Below are 21,577 nucleotides of genomic sequence, written 5' to 3'. Positions count from 1 at the left end.
GTTTTCAGGCGTATTTTGGGGCGTAAACGCCGCAAAATACGCCTTGAGAAATGATAGCTAAAAGCCTACAAACATCTGCCCATTGAATTCTATGGGAAAAAGTGAGTTTAGTTCAGACTGGGGATTTTTTTTTAAGCCGTTGTACTAAAAAAACATTGCTTAAAAAAAGGAGCATGTGGCTATCGCTAAAGCAAAAACGTTTTTGGAGCTGTTTTTCTCTTGACACAATACGAAAGCTGAACGCCTCCAAACATCTGCCCATTGATTTCAATGGGAAAAACTGTGTTTCGTTCCGACAGGATGTTTTTTTATGCGGCCGTTTGAACGGCACATAAAAAGAAGTGCAAGTAAATTCTTGAGCCGTTTTTGGAGCCGTTTTTCATTGTCTCTATAGAAAAACAGCTCTAAAAACGTTCGTAAAAAAACAGATAAAAAACGCTTGATGCTTTAAAAACGGCTGAAAATCAGGGGCTGTTTTCCCTTGAAAACAGCTCCGACATTTTCAGCCGTTTTTGATTTTGCGTGTGAACATACCCTCAACCAAGCGGTTCTAAATGCGTATTTCAGCAACTAAACCGTGTCAAAATTGAAAACGCGTGGTTTAAGCCTTCTTATTATGAGTAGCCAAGTTAAATTATATAAATTCTTTATATGGCCACTAGGGGGAGCTCAATGCATCCTAGTTGTTATAGACGTCAATGGGAGCGGTATAAATTCCTATGCAATGAGCTCCCCCTTGTGGTGGCTGCAGGCAAACAGAATTTTATTATGTAACGTTATAGGTGGGGGATTTGCAGTTTTTCAAAGAATTTTAGACCTATTATACTATAGGTACATTTTCCACCTTCGTTTACCACTTCGCCAACTCAAACCACCATAAATATAACCAGGGTTACTAACCGTCCGTAAATTCTTGTGCAATCCTAAAAACCGTTAATTGGGCCGCAAATTACAGATCCTAGTGTCCTCGTTTGGGTCCGTAATGCTTCTGAGTTGCTTCCGCAATTGTTACGTATGTCCGAATTTTACGGCCGTGCTGTTTTCGTGTGTCATCCGTATTTCGCGGTTCGCACCCATAGGAAGATCATGTGATCGGATTTCCCAGGCATTTCCTAGCAACATATCGACAAAATGTGAAAAGCACAAAGAAGGCTTCCGGGAGCTGTTTGTAATTTTTGCGGACCCATAGACTTGAATAGTGGCACGGGTCCGCAAAAACGGACAAGGATAGGACATGTTCTAGAATTTGCAAACCGGAACTACGGATGCACAAAAAGAGTGCATGGCCCCACAGAAATGAATAAATGAGTGTGCGATCCACAAACAATTTGAATAGCACACTGAAGAAAAACACGGTCGTGTGCACGAGCCCTTATAATGGGGGGGTTTCCATCCCCAAATTGGGGACCAATGCGCCTGGAAACCATACTTTAAACATCTAAGTTTTCCCCTGTGTAGTTAGTGAATTAAATCCACACAAGGTCTTTATGATATCACTGCACCTTACAGATATCACAACGGGACATGTCATCAGAATTTCTCAGTACTGCAGCTCAGGCTTCAGGCCTGTAACTTCACTCCATCGTATCTCAGTTTAAAAAAACTAGTTTACATATTTCTATTGTTCTTGAACCTCAAGGGCCTTTTATACTTCTTCTTGTCGGCCTCCTTATGAGAAAACTCAGGTAAAACAACATGATTTCAATGGGAACTGTGTAATGTTTCATTTTCAATGAGGTGTCGCTGTAGGGGAAATAAACATTTACTACCTGGTTCCGCCACAGATGACTGTTGATCACGGGGGGTACCAGATGGTGCCACCTAGCTTATCGTCAGGTGACCCTTCTAAGAAAAAGATTTTCCAAAGTGGACAACCGCTTTAATTTAAAGGGACAGATTCCCTTTTCAGGGAGTCACAATATCCAATATCATTATTAGCCTAAGGCCGGTTTCACACGGGTTTATTCGGTCCGTGATATACGGACCGGGTGTCGGCAGTATCTCCCAGATCGACCACAGTTCAGGGAGCCGGGCTCCTAGCATCATAGTTATCTATAATGTTAGGATTCACTGTCTCCCAGCGGGAATACTTTCCCATACTCTAATCATGTTTTCAGTATGGGACAGTATTCCCACAGGGAGGCAAGGACTCCTAGCGTCATAGATAACTATGACGCAAGGAGCCCGGCTCCCTGCAGTGTGTTCGGTCCTGGAAATACTGCCGGTATACGGTCCATACATCACAGACCAAACACGTGTTAAACCGGCCTTACACAGTACCACATTGTCCATTCTTAGCACAGTACTCTCTACCAGGCAGCATTTCCCTACATATAGGGCCAGACATGATAATCTGACAGACAGACTGTTGAGCTGTCAAATAAATCTTACTCTTATTCCAGGTGACTTCCCTGCACAGCCATGCAATGTTTAAAGGAAGCTGCCAAGGTGGAGATAAGAGTGCCAGGGAAAAATCCTGCCCGATATCTATATTAAGACACTGCTTACACAGCCAACTTTGCTGCATGTATCTGGGTGGCAGTGTTAGGCTTCGTTCATATCTGCGCCAGGGCTCCATTCTGACATTCCATCTGAGCTTTCCGTTAGAATGGAGCCCTGTGGTTACCGTTTGTTTCAGTCAGGGCTCCGTTCTGACGGAAAGCTCGGACGAACATCAGAACGGAGCCCGGACGCAGATGTGACGAAGCTTTATTCTGCCAACTGGAGTGACAAAGTAACCGGACATTGTTCATGTTGTGCTGGATGTTACTGTTGGATAATAATACTAGATGCCAGTGTCTCTATACTAAGTTTTGGTCACGAGGGGCCACGTAGCCTCAGGAGAGCAAAAGTAAGAAACTACTTTAAAGGGGAACTCCAGTGTAGTTGATCTTCTGATACGTCATAGATACATGTGAGAAGATGACATTGGTAAAGTCTGTGATCTCGGACCACCACTGATTTCCAAAGCGGCTATCAGTGCATGCTGGGAGTTTCCGGAGAGACCACTGTACTAGGGAGCGCTGTAGTTTCTCCAAACAGCATTGTATTACTGAGGCAGTCTACCCTAGTAGCAATGCTTCTAAGGTAGGATATCCCTGTAATATGACATCTGATGGAAAATCACACGATTCTTTCACACGGAATACAACAGTATGAAATCGGATTCATTTAGAGGTTCAATATGACCCTATCGACTTTTATAGGGGCTGTATTACGGATCTGTTCTACTAAGAGCTGATGCGGAGTTGAAATACGGTTGCGTACATGAAACCTAATACAAATAATGATCAAAGTACACTGCAGTATATTTACTATTAACCTATAAAGAGAACCACACGTTGTGGCTACCCCATGCCTCCCGCTCATACAATTCTCCTTTATAAATAGTGGCCCAAACTGGAGCTTCACTAAAGCTGGCCATACACATTAGATGTTGTTAGACAAGTTTTATTTTAAATTTATTGTTACTTCATGTAATAGATATTAAATGTGCATGCAGGGTTCTCAGAAAATGCTTTAGTTGACAAAGGGTTAAATATGTTATATTCTTAAGTGTATGAGGCGGTTGGACTTCTTAATAAAGATTGCAATCTCCAGAGGAAGTCCAACGTGGCCTAATCTCATTCTGAAGTGTAACATTTCATATGACAGGAAAGCCACAAACGGTTTTCAGTTGGTATATGTGTATATAAACCTATGCTTATGTAATGACGGCAGACAACTGCTGAATTCGACTTGTCTCCTCATCGATGAGAATAAAACTCTTATTGGGATGAAAACTTGAATCATTATTGATAAGTATGGAAAATTCTTCTAACATCTTGGTCCTTCGAAGCCGGAAACCAATATTTCCAGACCCTCGTCCACCCGAGGACTGTACACCGTGCACGGGGTGAGTCATCAAAATACTCACTTAATTCAAAGACCTCCGGTTAAATTACCGTTAAAAAGAGGCCAGTCAGACGGAGGGACGAGGTGTGGAATGACGGTTTTTAAAAGAACATAGTAAGGAGAATTGAGGATTCGAGTTTTCATCTGAATAACGGTAATATAATTTTGTATATATGTGTTTTTATTATTTTTCATATTTAGATGTTATAAGATTATGTGATAAAAAAACAAAAAAAAAAGATAACGTAAAAAACCTGAGTTGGAACTTAGGTACTAAGACTGGGTCTTAGTTATATTAAGCAGAGGTCTTAATATAAAAACCTGGGAATAGTGGTTCTCGAGGTTAGTAGTCCATAGCCTATGTGAGAAGGCTACAGGTAATAAATAACTCCGTGCAGCACGTAAAAGATAAAGTACTTGGAGATTTGGAGGATCTCCTATAGAATAAGTATTATGATTATTTCTTATAGAGTATTATGATTGTTTCTTATAGAGTATTAGAATTATTTGTTAGAGTATTAGGATTATTTGTTTTATAAAGTTTAAGATCGTGACTAAAAGTATTGAATGATTGAGATAAACTAAATCCAAAGTTAAAGAAAGATAAAGACTTTCAAACTGTGGTGTAAAGACACATCCAGGACATCTGCTGCTGGTCTGACCGGCCTCTTATTGTCTCTGGACGCCCCTGACACCAGAAGTTTTAAGGTAATCAAGTATTTCTTTGGTGCAGTTGAAAGAAATGGTTGTTCTAGATGAAACATATATGAGACTCCTTGACTGTGAAGAATGAATGTATGAGGGTTAAATAAATAAAACCCTGTGTGTATAAGGGAGTCCGATTAGGAATGGTCCTTTGTAAAATTGTTACAGGGACAAATCAGTAGGAAAAATACTGTTAAAACACCCAGGAACATGAAGTATATGACTGATCAGCATAATACTTGTAAATATTGTTGTGTTTTGTGTGTGTACTGTGAAACTGGTGAAAATACCTTGTGGTGAAGATATACGAGGTATACAGAAATATAGAATATGATAGTAGGTTTTGTTATTCATATCGAATTTGTCTGTTTGTTAATCGTTAATCATGTGTCTTGTCTAAATGTGGTAAAAGTGAGAGTTGAGACAGTCTTTCACATTTCCTCGTCGTGGTCACCTTGGGTGAGCGACATTACTGTCTTGGGACTGTGTTTTGGTAAGCAGCTCTAGGCGTGTAGAGTGCAGCGAGTCCTACAGTCCAGGGAGAAGAACGTTTTGGTGCAGCAAACACTGTTATTCAATATTCCCAACTGACCATCAAAATTCTACAAGACTCTTTGAATGAGATCAAATTAGAGTCAGATCATAGAACCGAGAACAAATAGAATAAAGGGATAAATTAATATTAGTAAGTCAAATTGTCACGTAGCAAAAAGATGGATTAACATCTATTGAAAATATTAGAAAAAAACAAAGGCACACCAGATTGTTTTAGAATGTTTTATTCTGATTGTATGTTTGGATTAATGTGGCTATTTCTACTGAAGGTTGGAGAATAGTCAAAATAATTGATATAGGATACAAAGTTAATCAAATCTTTTAATATAAAAAGTGCTCGTAAGACGCCTATTCTAGAAAAAAAAGAAAATAAACTATTTAGGTGTCCATTAAATAGAGAGATCGACATATACTAAAATTGCTAAATTAGATTTACTTTCAAAAGGACACTGCTCGTAACATGTGTAACGTATCAGGGACAGTTTCAGAATGTGGTTGTTTGTGTTAAAAAGTATTAAATATTCCTTTAGAAGGGGATGTTAAGTATATGCACAAATTAGATGTGGTGAATGTAAAATGATGATGATGATAAAGGTGTGGCAAATTTGGATTTAAAAGGACTTTGAGGGTAATTGAATGTTATAATTTAGTGAAGGAAAAAGAGAAGTGTGGTTTTGATTGTGTAAGACGACGGTTGGAAGAATCTCACAAAGGAGAACAAGGTAGAAGGTTGACAGAATGTTAAAATGATAAGGAATGTTAAAGAAGGTTGTTTATATAGTTCAAGATGAAAAACTTTCATAGAACAAAATGCTGGCTGGTTGAAAGACCATGAAATGATTGGAAAAGCAGAACTATAGAAGAGTGTGTCAATAAATGTTGATATGTATAGCATGTGCATAAAATAATAGCATTCAATAATAGTGACTGTAGTAGTGATAAAGAGTAATACAGATAGGTACATTGAAATGAGTAAGGTGGATGATAACAAGAAGTATGATGTAGACATGTATACAGCGTGTGTCCCCGTGTATACAGGGTATGTGTCCAGGTATACAGGGTGTTTGTCCAGGTATACAGGGTGTTTGTTGCAGACTAGTCTGGGGAGGAAATGAAATTGTGTACTGTTTGATGTGAGATGTTTTTCTCAATCCAGATTAAGAACTGAATTAATTGAATTTCAAATTATTATTATTATATGTAAAATTAGTGTGTAAAAAGTCCTAGAACATTGAACTAAAGTACAAGATTGTGTAAATAGACTGACTTTAAGTAATTAATTAAAGTTAGCTGTATAAAATCAGATTTTAAAGTTATAAATACAGTTTCCTTAAATCTACAAACTTGCAAATGATAATGTCTTGGTTGATATGGAACATGAGTCTGATTGTCACAGTTTAATGTAACTTGACGCCCAAGGGTTACCCGGTGTCACTGATGTACCTCTGACTAACTATGATGTTCAGTATTTTGTAGACGGATCCAGATACTGGAATGAGCTGACAGGACATTTCACCCCTGGGTATGCAGTAGTCCAGGAAGGTAAGACAGTGCTGCAAAAGTCACTGCCCTCCAGCAGTTCTGCCCAGGAAGCAGAACTCATGGCACTCGCAGAAGCATGTAAATTGGGCACAGGTAAAAGGGTGAACGTCTATATAGACTCGAGGTACACCTTTGGAGTCTCACACGATTATGACACAATATGGCGAGTAAGAGGCTTTCTGACTGCAGCAGGCAAACCAATACAACACTGGTTTGCACCTGGATTTCAGAACGCAGCTGCTCAACATGTAGAGGGTTGCCTGACATGCGTCAGACACAAACCTCGGTAAAATGATAAAAACACCCAGTAAGCGCACGCCTTGCCTTGATTACCTCTTCCAGCGACTGCAGGTGGACTACATACAGCTACCCGAGGTGAGTGTATATGAATATGTCCTTGTATGTACTGACATGTTTTCAAATTTGCCTGAGGCATGGCCAGTAACCAAAAAAACATAGCTAAAAACACTGCTAGGAAAATACTCAGTGAAGTAGTATGCTGATATGGGGTCCTGAAGTAATCGAGAGTGACAGAAGAACCCACTTCATAGGAGAAGTATTAGGGCATATACTTACTAGCCTCGGTAACACACAGGCATTCCATACACCATATTATCCATGAAGGTAAACATCTAGATGAAGGAAGAAAGCCAGTGATACTCCAAGCACAGAAACCTCTGACAAAAAGACAAATGATGTCCTTTTTGGGTATGACTAACTTCTGCAGGAGTTGGATATGCTGATATTACAGGACCATTGATGTCTTTGATTTATGAAGAGGCATTTTTTTTCAGATAAAACAGGTTCTTGTAGGATCTTCAGTGCTTGGACTAACTGATTATTAAAAAAAAAAAAAAAACAACAAAGATTTTTTTTCAAATCCACAATAGATTGTAAAAATGGATACATGACTTCAGTGCTAACACAGGAGTGTGGGGGAAAAGATAGACCTCTAGATTACTACTCATCAAAACTCGACCCTGTAGCTAGAGCCTTACCTCCCTGTGTTCAATCAGTTGTAGCCGCCGCAGAAGCTATAAGAGCTTCACATTAGTGTTATTTATGATAGAAAGATGTACCACTTTAAATTTTTCGACCTTGATGTCTACTGCGGAGGATGGTGAACCACTTGATTGCCGATCCTCCATAGCAGAAAGAGTGTTACCAAGATCAAATCTTAAAGATATTCCACTACTAGATAGTGATCTCATACTGTTTGTAGATGGATCTTGTAAGAACAAATACATCCTACCCAGCAACTTATTCAGATGTGCAGTTATATTGAGCCATGGGACAAGCCATGTCTCAACAGGGGGGATGGTAGAGATCATATATAAAGTGTTCACGGCATATGGCTTTACTAACTACTCTAAAAAAAAAATTCGTTTAACTTGTTTAACATGCGACAAATATAATTCACAGGGGAATGTAAAACCAAAAAGAGAACAGTTCCCAAATCCACAATATCCATTCTAACACATTTGTATGGATTTCATTGAAGTTGTTTTTACTTCCTAAGATATTATGTATATGTATAAGGGTGTTGATTTGAAAAAATTTGGCTTGAGACACTTGTCAGATAAACTATCTGTGAATATTATGGTATCTATGGTATCTGTGAATATTTCTGTGAGTAGATGTTACAGGTAATAAGCTCAGATTAAGGTACAAATCCTGCTGAAAAGGGTAACAACAAGTGTGACATAAAATGTACCCAGTAACTACATATTATCTATGTGCCCTGTCCAGAGGGACAGAGAAGTTTTTCTTATAAAGGTGTTTGTTTGATTTGATGTACAAGACTTGTCAATGAACTGATGAGACCCAAACATGAGGGGTGATAGCATGAGATTAGTGATAGAATTATTTTCTTAGTTGAGACCCTATTGTTTATATTGTCTGAGGTTTATAATTATAATGTATGTAAATATGTCACGGTATTGTGAATAACAACTTGAGGTATGAGGTGAAGGTCACTGGTTGTTGTCACTCATAAGTAAGAAGTACATGGCAGCAATGACAGCCCGGAGGTCATGTGACCTGGGTGTCTTTAGGTTTGAGGAAGATGCTGCCCATAACCTGTTATATCTGCAGGGGTAAAAGTCCCATTAGGACAGTAAGTGACTGTGCGACAATTATGTCCAATATATACCGTGGAGGAGAAATTTGGATTATTGCCAATATTAGTAGGTTTAGCGTAAAGAATGCTCATAATATAGAGAAAGTGGCCGACAGATTGGACACTGCTCCCTTGGCATTTGCCAAGTAGTTGGCTCAACCTGTTGCCACTGTATAGACCTTTTTGGCCTTATGCAGGATAGAGCAAACTAAGAAAATAAAGTCCGTAAGGGGGATAAGCCCTATTTTAAGTACCTGGCTTGGGTACAAAATGTCCTAAAATAAACAAAAGGTGGGAAAAATGACGGTGATTAAAATAATGTTTAGATTAATTTATTTTGTGCAGCAGCCATCTTGTCTGGAGACCCCATCTTGTTCTTATGTAGTGAATAAGAAAGATATTGTTTCTTTAAGACAAGTATATTAATGCTGATTTCGCATGTTATTAAAATAGTTATTTTTGACATTAGTTCTTATGCGAAACCCAAAGGGAAGAAATATTGTTTAGTGATTATTGATGTATTCACCAAATGGGTAGACTATTTGTAATACCGCAGTTACATCCATTCTCTAGGATGGATGAAGAGTTTGATTTTACACTTGTTGAATTTCTGGCAAAAATGCTAACCAACAAGGAAGTTTCTATCTCTAATTGTATTCCAGGTGTACCTATACCTGAACCTGAACCTGTGAAGCCAGGAAATTGGATATTATTTTCATTGAAAAAGATCATATCAGGTTCTGCTTACCACACCTACGGCCGTACAGATAGCCGAATGTACCTCTAGGATACACTTATCACACTGTAAGGTAGTTAGGAAATTGCCACTATCCTCCTAGGCTATAAAAGACTGATTACAAAGGGTGGTCATTTGTTAGAAGTGACTGGTCTCAAACTTCAGCGAAGAAAACATCCAGAGCCTGGGAGGAGACAGGGCAAAATGTTATTAGTTATTCTAGGTATTCTATGGGGGTCCAAGGTGTGTCAACCAAAGGTATGGGATCCCTGGGACACAGGGTCAGAGTATGATTTCTTAAAGACTTAGCTTGGAGAGTTAAATATTTTAATTTCACTGAAGGTGAGACTGCAATGTATGAAATAGATTTCCGCTCTGTGTTGTAGATCAAGGCAAGGATAGAAACACATCCCACAAACTAGCATATTCAGATAAATACATTTGTACTATCTATGTAAATACCCTAATAAAAAGGATAAGGGACTATATGATATAGGAATTGATGTTTCAGGTACTGGCCTATAGGGCATTTCTTGCAACTGAAAGTTTTTTAGCTCCAAAGATAGACTGACCCTTTAAAGTTTATCTGGCCAACTTCACTTATGAAGATAAATTGACATTAGAAACAGGTTACAGTGATAAACATGAATGGTTAGCCTGGATGAGATACACTGCAATCCAAAATAATAGAACTAACTGTATCGCTTGTGCAAAAGCCAGACCATATCCGGCTACTATATCTTTCAGGCTATCAGATAAGGAGAACCCACAATGTCTGCAATGCGTGTTATCTTTATATAATGCATCATATAATCCAGGTGATAAATTATGTAAGACATTCTCTTTATTGTACCCACCTGTGGGGAGAGATGAAATCCCTCCCTTAGTAGTTGCTTACCCAGGAAACTACACCTGCTTTCTGAGGAATGGGCAAGGTAAGAAAGTAGGGAACCTCGCTGAACAATTTTGTGACCGATAATGGTAATTACTCCTCTAATTAGTTTACCTACCAGACAAAGGCAAGGACTGATCTCTGGTGGCTTTGTGGAGACAGGAAGGCCAAGTGGCAGGGAAGCTGTACTCTGGTTCAGCTTCTGATGCCATTCCACTTGTTTTTAACACCTGAGTTTCAGAGAATGAGAAAACGCCCTGGAGACTATCTGAATCGCTATAAGCGGTCTATCCATGAAAGTTCCTTTGACCATAGAATATACATAGAAAATAGGAGTACCCCGAAGGGGGCCAAATGAGTTTAAGGCCCAAAATCAGATTGCATCAGGCTGCGAGTCTGTACTTTTCTGGTGGTCTACGATAAATAAGAATGTCGACTGGATTATTATATTTATTACAATCAACAGAGATTTGTTAATTTTACCAGAGATGCAATAAAGGGCATTGCAGATCAGTTGGGACCTATATCTTTAATGACATGGCAAAATAGAATAACCCTGGTTATGTTACTAGCAGAGAAAGGGGGTGTCTGCAAAATGTTTGTATCTTCTGTTGTACTTTTATTCCCAATAATACAGCTCCTGATGGTAGTATTACCAAGGCAATGGAAGGACTCAATTCCCTGTCCGAAGAGCTTGCAGGAAAACTCCAGAATAAATGACATCTTCACCTCATGGAGTGAGGGGTAGTTTGGAAAATGGACTGGCCTGGTAACATCTGTACTCATGACCATTGCCGTTGTTGCCAGTATATTGACTGTTTGTCGATGCGACACTCTACATAAGAGTATTGATCCAAAGATTAATTGAGACCTCAGTAACAAAGACAATGTGCCAAGAGATTCAAAAGAAGAGAACCTGTCCTGGATAATCTTACAGAACATGTCTACATAAATTTATAAGAGGAGGGAATGTTAGACAAGTTTTATTTTAAATTTATTGTTACTTCATGTAATAGATATTAAATGTGCATGCAGGGTTCTCAGAAAATGCTTTAGTTGACAAAGGGTTAAATATGTTATATTCTTAAGTGTATGAGGCGGTTGGACTTCTTAATAAAGATTGCAATCTCCAGAGGAAGTCCAACGTGGCCTAATCTCATTCTGAAGAGTAACATTTCATATGACAGGAAAGCCACAAACGGTTTTCAGTTGGTATATGTGTATATAAACCTATGCTTATGTAATGACGGCAGACAACTGCTGAATTCGACTTGTCTCCTCATCGATGAGAATAAAACTCTTATTGGGATGAAAACTTGAATCATTATTGATAAGTATGGAAAATTCTTCTAACAGATGTACACTACCGTTCAAAAGTTTAGGGTCACTTAGAAATTTCCTTATTTTTGAAAGAAAAGCACAGTTTTTTTCAATGAAGATAACATTAAATTAATCAGAAATACACTCTATACATTGTTAATGTGCTAAATGACTATTCTAGCTGCAAACGTCTGTTTTTTAATGCAATATCTACATAGGTGTATAGAGGCCCATTTCCAGCAACCATCACTCCAGTGTTCTAATGATGCATTGTGTTTGCTAACTGTGTTAGAAGGCTAATGGATGATTAGAAAACACTTGAAAACCCTTATGTTAGCACCGCTATAAACAGTTTTGCTGTTTAGAGGAGCTATAAAACTGACCTTCCTTTGAGCTAGTTGAGAATCTGGAGCATTACATTTGTGGGTTCGATTAAACTTTCCAAATGGCTAGAAAAATAGAGCTTTCATGTGAAACTCGACAGTCTATTCTTGTTCTTAGAAATGAAGGCTATTCCATGCGAGAAATTGCCAAGAAACTGAAGATTTCCTACAACGGTGTGTACTACTCCCTTCAGAGGACAGCGCAAACAGGCTCTAACCAGAGTAGAAAGAGAAGTGGGAGGCCCCGCTGCACAACTGAGCAACAAGACAAGTACATTAGAGTCTCTAGTTTGAGAAATAGACGCCTCACAGGTCCTCAACTGGCAGCTTCATTAAATAGTACCCGCAAAACGCCAGTGTCAACGTCTACAGTGAAGAGGCGACTTCAGGATGCTGGCCTTCAGGGCAGAGTGGCAAAGAAAATGCCATATCTGAGACTGGCTAATAAAAGGAAAAGATTAATATGGGCAAAAGCACACAGACATTGGACAGAGGAAGATTGGAAAAAAGTGTTATGGACAGACGAATCGAAGTTTGAGGTGTTTGGATCACACAGAGGAACATTTGTGAGACGCAGAACAACTGAAAAGATGCTGGAAGAGTGCCTGACGTCATCTGTCAAGCATGGTGGAGGTCATGTGATGGTCTGGGGTTGTTTTGGTGCTGGTAAAGTGGGAGATTTGTACAAGATAAAAGGGATTTTGAATAAGGAAGGCTATCACTCCATTTTGCAACGCCATGCCATACCCTGTGGACAGCGCTTGATTGGAGCCAATTTCATCCTACAACAGGACAATGACCCAAAGCACACCTCCAAATGATGCAAGAACTATTTAGGGAAGAAGCAGGCAGCTGGTATTCTATCTGTAATGGAGTGGCCAGCGCAGTCACCAGATCTCAACCCCATAGAGCTGATGTGGGAGCAGCTTGACCGTATGGTACGCAAGAAGTGCCCATCAAGCCAATCCAACTTGTGGGAGGGGCTTCTGGAAGCATGGGGTGAAATTTCTCCCGATTACCTCAGCAAATTAACAGCTAGAATGCCAAAGGTCTGCAATGCTGGAATTGCTGCAAATGGAGCATTCCAAGACCAAAGCAAAGTTTGAAGGAGAAAATTATTATTTCAAATAAAAATCGTTATTTCTAACCTTGTCAATGTCTTGACTATATTTTCTAGTCATTTTGCAACTCATTTGATAAATATAAGTGTGAGTTTTCATGGAAAACACAAAATTGTCTGGGTGACCCTAAACTTTTGAACGGTAGTGTATATATATATATATATATATACAGTCAATTGTCTGGGAGAACCGCAGAGGACACAGTCCAGCGGAGGTGCAGCCAAAATCTGCGCCCACATGGTGTTTATCTGCAAAAATGGCAGGACATTAACAATTATTTGAAAACCATGCCGACTTGCGATAAAACTGCAGATCAGCGCAGTTTTTATGTGCACCACAGCTGGACATGCGCCTCTGTCTGTAAACGACATGCTCATTTTCCTACAATGGGTCTATTAAAATATCTAAGGGTAAGGCCAAGGCCCCACGGGGCAGCAGTAGACCTGGCAGCTGAAAACCAACGTGGTTGTCCAATTGCTTGTTAATGGCCGCTTGTTAAAACTGCTGTATACCTCCAAAATTGTGCGGCCATTAATGAATAGACCCATATGGCCGCATGATTTTGCAGGTAACCAGCAGTTTCAATAAGCAATTTGACATCTGCGATGAACAGCATCCCGGCGTGGTTTTTGGCCACATGGCGGCCGGGTCAATGCCCCTCCGTGGGGGTCATAATAATATCTAATTAAAATCAATTACCATTCATTGATATGAATAAATATCAAAAGTACTCCCAGATTCTGCCCCCTACATGCATATTACCTTAAACATATCCTAATATTGTATTTTATAACAGTCCAGGCAACCCTTTAAGGGTATATATAATATATAATGATTCTCAGACAAATTGCGGAGAGTGCCAGTGACGGATCCTCCGCACTCATTTCATCATCATTTCTTCATGAATATAATTACATCTAAGCTTTTAAGGAATCAGAAATTGCTTTGCAGGCAAGAGCACATGCTTCAAGCCAAATTCATTAGGAATGAATGTATTAAAAACTTATTTAAAGTATTGCCAATCGGATCTACAGAGGACCATACTGCGAGTAGATGGTATGTTCTGTGAATGTGCCAAGTATTTGCAATTATCATGTTTAGTAAAACTTACCCTTTTAAGGAATGACAGAAAAAACTTGGTGAGAGATATTGTTAAACAGATTGAGTAGATGTATTTATAGTTTTTCCAATCTTATACTGCCCCCTGCTGGTCCATAGCACAAGTTTACAGTCTCAAAATGTTAATAAAATCTTCAATTCTTACGATGCCTCCAGCAGACAGAAGTTTGAATTGCATTTTTCATGCGCTTTTATTTATGTGGACACTTTATATGGTCTATCTATAATACCAATTATAATTATAATCTTTATACATGGACAGCATATTCGCCAGCGCTTTATAATTGGGAAAGTAACAAACGAGTAAAATGCCAAGTAATCCAAACGAATGCACAAACAATGAGACAAGGCCTCCTGCACACGGGACGGAAACGCTGCAGAATTTCCATCCAAAATTTCTATGCAGAACATGAATGATTGTCCTTCCAACATCTATCATGTTGGTTGAAATTTCTAATAGAAAAAGAACAGATTACATATTAACTGGCAAAATGATTGGGAGGAGGGACTCTTGTAATTTAGGGCCATAACCACAGTTAATAAACCCTTACACTATGCTTTACACTACAGGTAAAATGACACCGGACTTTTTCTATGGCAATGTCTGCTATTTACAGTCAAATCTTGTTTGGTGGCCATTAGGCTGGGCTCACACGTTGTCGTCGTGATGCGGCCGATATTAGCATGGTTTTTAAATTGAGTAGCAGTTTGGTGGTTAATGGTTATTGCAGGTATTAGCAGCAATACCGCACGGCCATTATCAATCAAACATGCAAGTCCGTTGCCGAAGCGTGTGAATCCAGCCTAAACCTGATCTTAAGGCCAGATTCAGACAAACGAGTGCAAACTCGGACGTGAAAAATGGCAGTTTTTCACATCCGAGTCGCACCTGTGCGGGACCTGTTTTCACGGATCCCTCATAGCATCTATTGATTGTGATTGACATTAGGAGTTGACTCATCAGGATAACCGCTGTCCATATGTCCTATTAGGGCATATTGATGTAATTGCGGGGGTCTCCCGCTCAGGACCTCCCTCTTTTAGCAAGAATGGAGAGCCGCTGCAAAGAGCAGCTCTCGCTCTAGCAGGCTCGACCCTTCCATTTAGTACATGGATAGTCATTCATTTTCCAGCCATTTCATTTCCCGCTGCAGGGAGAATGTATGGCCCCTGGTGACGTTTGCTGCGGGTTTATAAAGCACGTCCTATAGCGCTCAGCCTATTGCCAAACCTGCGTAAATATAAAAAGGGTTTTTCATGTTGAGGCAATCCCTTTAAGTATATTTCACTGCCAGGCATTCTCAGTTAATATTCAGATACAGTATGTACAAATATATGTACAATAAGAGCCAGTGACAGTGCCCCTTTGTGCCAACAGATAGGTACCCGTCACATGAGCATTTACTAACGCAAAACGCTTTGACTTACATTATCTTCGTATTTAGGACTGTACTTGTTACGACCAGCAGGTCAGAGGACCCACTGGCCTACTCCTTGAGATGGTGGGTAGCTACTGGCCAAACGGATACACGGCAGGCTCAGGCGGATGGTACCTTGACAGATGGAAGCTAGACTGAAGGTCACAGGTGTATAGCGGATAGCTGGACATGGACAGGCAAGCACGTAGCTGGTCACAGGCAGGTAGCAGGATACAGGCAGATAGTAGGTTGCTGGACACCAGCTGATAACAGATAGCAACAGCAGACAGGACACAGACTTGTACAGGCTGACCACAGATAGCAACAGCGGGCTGGATACAGGCTGGTAAAGGAAAACTGGATACAGGCTGACAAACTGATAGCAACAGCAGAAAGGATCAGATGCATACACGAACCTTCACTGAATAACTCTAGGTTGCTCTAATATTGCCCAGGTCCCTGGTGAATAGTGAATGTGCCTTAAATAGTCCTGGGGGGGCAACAGTGAATTTCATACGCTGTTTCTTCAAGAGGCGGCCGGAGTGCGCGTACACTAGGGATAGTGCGGCCGTGAGCAGGGAACAGCAGTCAGATGCCGGCGACCTGAAGGAGGGACAGCCCGTGGGACAAGGTACGAGACTCAGCTGCGGGGACCGCCTGCATGAGCGGGGACCTGCCGGCGGCGCTACAGTACTAACATCCTATACATTCAACTTTGTCAATGGCAATGGCAATGCTGTCATAGGATATCGGTAATTCTACCATGTAAATGTACTTGTAGATATTTCATCACTGCTAAGGTATTTGCACATTAGATAAAAGATACTACAAAAATAGATGAATTACTTTATTATAAAAACTGCACAGTGATAAACCAGTAATGAGAAATAGGGGAAGTGATCTAATATAAATGACTCCTAAACTACTCATTTCAAGAACAAAGTCCATACAAATTTGAAACATGTTCTGCTCATGGACTAATGTATTTCCATATACCTTAGCGCCTTGATGCTACCATCATTATTTCCACTAACAAAATACTCTTAACACGATTATAAAAGCAAGCAGTGTTCCTACTATGGCAATTTTCACAATTAATCAGTTCCACTCTAAGAATTAAAAACACACTTGGCGGAAGTGTCCTTAGTTCATCAAGCTATCAAGTTGTCAGTGTCCAAACGCAACCTTATGTCCATCATCCTTATATCTTGTGATATGATGCAGTGGTGACATATTGGTCAGACATTGTCATTTCCATTCACTGGCTGATAGCATTTGATTGTCCATTTTGAGTTCCTGGGTCACCAGCTTCATTGGTAGCTGCCGAGTCAACTATCCGGCTCTGAAGGAACTTGCGGACATCTTTGATCATTGGTCGTAGCACCTGAATGAGGGCGCTCAGTGCTGCTTGAGTCCCCTCCATAGCTTGGGCTTGTCTCTCTTGAGCACTGGCCTGGACCTCCTGCGACCTGCGAATCATCTGCAGGATATCGTTCTGCTGCTCCAGGTGTTGGGCAATCTCCTTCACGTGTAAGTTAGTCACTCTCTGTTCTTGCAGGAGCCGCGCGGAGTTCAGAGCAATTCGATTCTTCAGTTCTTGAGGTTTACTGGTAACTTCTGGAGGAGGAGAGATGATTTCTATAGGGGTCTCAGAAGGAACGGTATTGGGGGCTTCAGTGGTGCAATACTCCACCACATTTTCCTCCAAGGTGTGATAGGTATTTTCTGTAGAAACTGAAGAAAGGGAAAAGTTTTTGATTAAAGAGCTAAAAAGCAGAACTCTTCATGTAGATCTTCATTTGCACTATTATATTACTGAAATTCCAAAAACTAAGCAGGATCTATTAATCCCTGTGCAGTAGGAGTACCAGGCTCTAAATTTAAAGGGGGTGTCCAAGACTAGAAAAAAGGGTTTCCTTTTTTTACATAAACAGCGCCACTCTTGTCTATGGCCTTGGCTGGTATGGCACTTGAATTGGGCAGAGCTGCAATACCAGACACAACCCATGAGCAAGAGTGGCGCTGTTTATGGAAAAACAAATCTCAATTGTTTTGTAGCTATAACACATTATATAAAAACAAAGTACAGTAAAAATTGGAAAATCTGATATGCACAGGATTGGAGAATTGCCGAATTGTCTGTTTTCTAGACGAGTGCTACTTCATCTGCCATGGGGAACAAGGATTGGGCATTATAAATTCCAACATGTCCAAATCTTTATTGGATGGGATCACTCCCAGGCGATAAGCGCTGCCGGAGGTTACTGGCAGCTGCTTATCCTCCTCTCATTCAAATAAGCATGAACACTTGGTCAAACTAAGGCTTCGATCACATCTGCGTCGGGACTCCGTTCAGGCAATACTGTAGTCAACTGCGCTATTCATTCCGTCCAAATGAGGGAACCTTCGCACAACGGAGACAAACGGAAACCATTTGCACCAGATCCGTCACCATTGAACTCAACGGTGATGCAAACGGAAACCTATGGTTCCTGATTGTTTCAGTAAGGGTTCCGTTCATGGGTTCCCCTGACAGAAATCTCAGACGGAACCCATGAACGGAGCCCTGACGCAGATGTGAGCGAAGCCTAACGCATGCATGTCTACGGGGAAACCGGATATAGCTATCTCATGTGTATAGCGTGCATATCGCTAATAATAGACATCAGATATTTGTTGGCAGATTGAGCCAATATTGGAGGGATCTGCCAGAAATCCAATATGTATGTACCACAGACAACACACTCTCTGAAGCTCCGACCAAAATTAACCTGATCTGCCAAAAAATACATATCATAAACAATTTTCTCCTAGAGCAGGTAACACCTTCCAGCCTTTGTATAGCTCTGTATTTATGGGATCCTCTTCAGTATGTGATTTTATCTGGTATTTTTTGTATTACTAAAGATTTGATATTTTTCATCATTACATCAAATAGCGCATGACTCCGTTTCTCTCATGTGTTTACAAAAAATACTTATGTCGACAGCCAGATGGCAAATATTAAATTTTAAGGGCCTATTCAGACAAGCGATGTTTATGTCCGATGCTGTCCGAGTGTAGAACTGACAGCACACGGACCGAACACTGACCCATTAAATTCAATTGGCTCGTTCACACCGGTCCGTGCAGAGAAAATAACAGCATGCACTGCATTGGTCCGATTCACGTGAGTCAAGGGGTTAGCGAAGACAATCAAACAGCACACCGATGCTTTTCGAAAAGAATGCGGTCCGTTTTCCAATAAAAGATAGCTAGAAGCTGGAAAAAAAAAGCAGGACGTTTTTTTGGACGGACGTCAAAAACTGATGATCATTGATGCTACACGGACGTTAAGAAAACTGACACGGAGCGCACTGATACGATACTGATTGAACGCTGATGTAAAAGCGCAGATACATTTTACAACGCTCATCTGAATACAGCCGTATTGCTGAATGCCCCTGATTTCAAAGGTGTCCGTGGACAATCCATTGGCCTAACAAACCCTTAGAGCTGCATTGAAGAATGGCGCAATTTATTTTTTTTTGCAAAATCTAATCACTCATTGATTAAAGAATAGTTACTGAAAATTATAATAGTACATAAACTCAATATGCGCTGCCAACGTTTTTTTTGTTGTTGTTGAAAAACGTCATACATTCCGAAAAAAATGTAAAAGTTGAAGAAATGTTTGTATTACAGATCATCTTCTCGAGCAACATTCTCCAATCTGTGGCTCTCCAGCAGTTACGAAATTACATGATGAGAGTTGTAGTTTCACAACAGTTGTAGAGACACAGAGTAGAATATAATGATTATGAAACACATTTCCCAAATTTGTTAAATTATCATACAGAGCGCAGTCCATTCACTAATGGTAAGATGGATAAGATAAACACAATGAGAAAAAAATGAATTGGAATTGGACGGGTTTTACACAGGTCGATTATGGGGCAGACAAGCGTTCATATAACTTCCGATAATTTCCCTGTGTAAACAGGGGAACGATCAGCCGATGAACGAGCAAACGTTGGTTCATCTGCTGATCGTATCGTTTTAAAAAATAAAATATTATCGTTGTCGGCAGCACATCCTGGTGTGTAAACAGGGAGACGCGCTGCCGACATGATAATGTATGGGGACGAGGGATCAGAGTAACGACCGCTCGTTCCAATCCATAGCTCCGTGTGACAGGAGCAAACGAGAGCCGATCATCGATGTCTCATTGATCGGCGCTCGCTGCACCGGCCGCTTATCGGCCGGTGTAAAAGGGCCTTAGGGCCTAATGCACACGACCGTGGTGATTTTGTGGTCCGCAAAGCCATGGATCAGTTTTCTGTATTTGTGGTCCATTGGTCCGCTAAAAACTTGCATCCGTGTGTCATCAGTATTCACGGATCTGGAAAAAAAAAAGGAAGTCTGGAATTGACGTCACCGGTTTCTCCCAAACCCGAGTAGGTCACATGATCCGCAAATAGACGGTAAAATCACATGCCCTGGAATTTTGCGGCCCCCACACGGATCCGTGAACATCACGGTCATGTGCCTGGGGCCATAATGAATGGGTCCGTGCGCTATCCGGAAAATTGCGTATAGCAAAGACCACGGTCGCGTGCATTATGCCTAAATGTCAATGTGCCTAATACCGCAGTGAAACGCAAAACAACGAAATCTAAAACTAACATGAAGTCTCCACTAAGAACATGAACACTATTGAATTTCTTCGGCCCGTCCTTTTTGTCCTGAGCCTGGTAGGTCATAAGAGCCCGGGATGAGGTATTCTTTGTATTTAAAATCCATTGGCGCCCATGGCGGGCGCGGTTCGAAACAGCCCACTCACTTTGTGACAGTGTTACGGCGCCAGGAGAACTGATGGACACTTGGGTGGGTATTTCCGCCGGACATTCTTGGGTGGGTAAGCTGAGAATGACGCTTTCGCCCAACAAATTGCATATTCTTTGTTGTAGTGGGGTCAGCATAACCGGTGGGGTGCTCACGTCGCCTTCGCCTTCCAACGTAGCACGCGCCTGAGACATCTTTCTTCGCACCTCGGTCTTTAGGTCCGACCACTTCTTCTTCACCTCTGCCAGTTCGCGGTGGCATGTACTGATGGTATTCACACGCTTTAAGATGTCATACCAGGCATTGCTTTTGGTCAATAGAGGCACTCCAGCATTATAATGGTTAATCAAGATGTGTTTCTGCTTCTCCATTTCCTCCATGATAATTTCCACCTCCTGCTCTGAGAAATTCGTCTTTCTTTTCTTGGCTGGCGTAGCCATTGCCCCACTAGAGATGTGGAATAGGCCGCAATACGTAAATTGCGTAAGTGGGGCGGCAAGAAACCTACGCAGCGTAACGGCTTCCAGAATCTGCCTCTTTATCGCGTCTGTACGCACTATTGCGGAGAGGTGAGCACGCCCATTCTTATGATCTGTGCTATCATTGGAGGTATGTATTGTCAATCTAAACAACGCCTCTTTTTTTACGCGCTAGGAATGGAGATATTTCTTTATTGTTGATGATTGGTTAACATCTGTGTCAATCACTACGCCTACCTTTTTATTGGTCAATCCTCTTTCGATAAAAACTGAACGAAATGGTATATTTATAGCAAGAGATAGCGTCATGTCTATGAAAAGAATCAAAAGACCAGAATATACCATGAAAAACACCTATTGACAATACAGAGATTAGTCTCAATTTAAAATGTGTCGTCTACCATTTCCCTCCTAATACGTGAACTTCGATTGGCTATCCCGCCTGTAAATCACTTCATCACAGCCAATAG

The 21,577-nt window shown here is 40.7% G+C and overlaps 1 protein-coding gene across 1 annotated transcript; it reads right to left on the bottom strand.

Moving 5' to 3' along the window:
• Positions 1-16,655: 16,655 nt before the first annotated feature.
• On the bottom strand, positions 16,656-21,225 carry NAIF1 (nuclear apoptosis inducing factor 1). Its single transcript, XM_075834181.1, has 2 exons — positions 20,627-21,225; positions 16,656-17,538 (listed from the first exon to the last, which is right to left on the bottom strand). Exons 1-2 carry the CDS (start codon positions 21,066-21,068, stop codon positions 17,063-17,065), a joined length of 918 nt encoding a protein of 305 aa, XP_075690296.1. The 5' UTR covers positions 21,069-21,225; the 3' UTR covers positions 16,656-17,062.
• Between the last annotated feature and the right edge of the window lie 352 nt (positions 21,226-21,577).

This window comes from Rhinoderma darwinii, chromosome 8 (assembly GCF_050947455.1).
Source record: "Rhinoderma darwinii isolate aRhiDar2 chromosome 8, aRhiDar2.hap1, whole genome shotgun sequence".
Taxonomy (NCBI): domain Eukaryota; kingdom Metazoa; phylum Chordata; class Amphibia; order Anura; family Rhinodermatidae; genus Rhinoderma; species Rhinoderma darwinii.
The sequence above is the reverse complement of the archived record's forward strand: the minus strand, read 5'-3'. Positions and strand labels throughout refer to the sequence as shown.

Excerpts from the sequence above, each read along its gene's own strand:
- NAIF1 (XM_075834181.1), bottom strand. The coding sequence starts at position 21,068 with ATGGCTACGCCAGCCAAGAAAAGAAAGACGAATTTCTCAGAGCAGGAG. Across the intron at positions 17,539-20,626 it reads CGCCGTAACACTGTCACAAA|TTTCTACAGAAAATACCTAT; the intron begins GTGAGTGGGCTG and ends CCCTTTCTTCAG.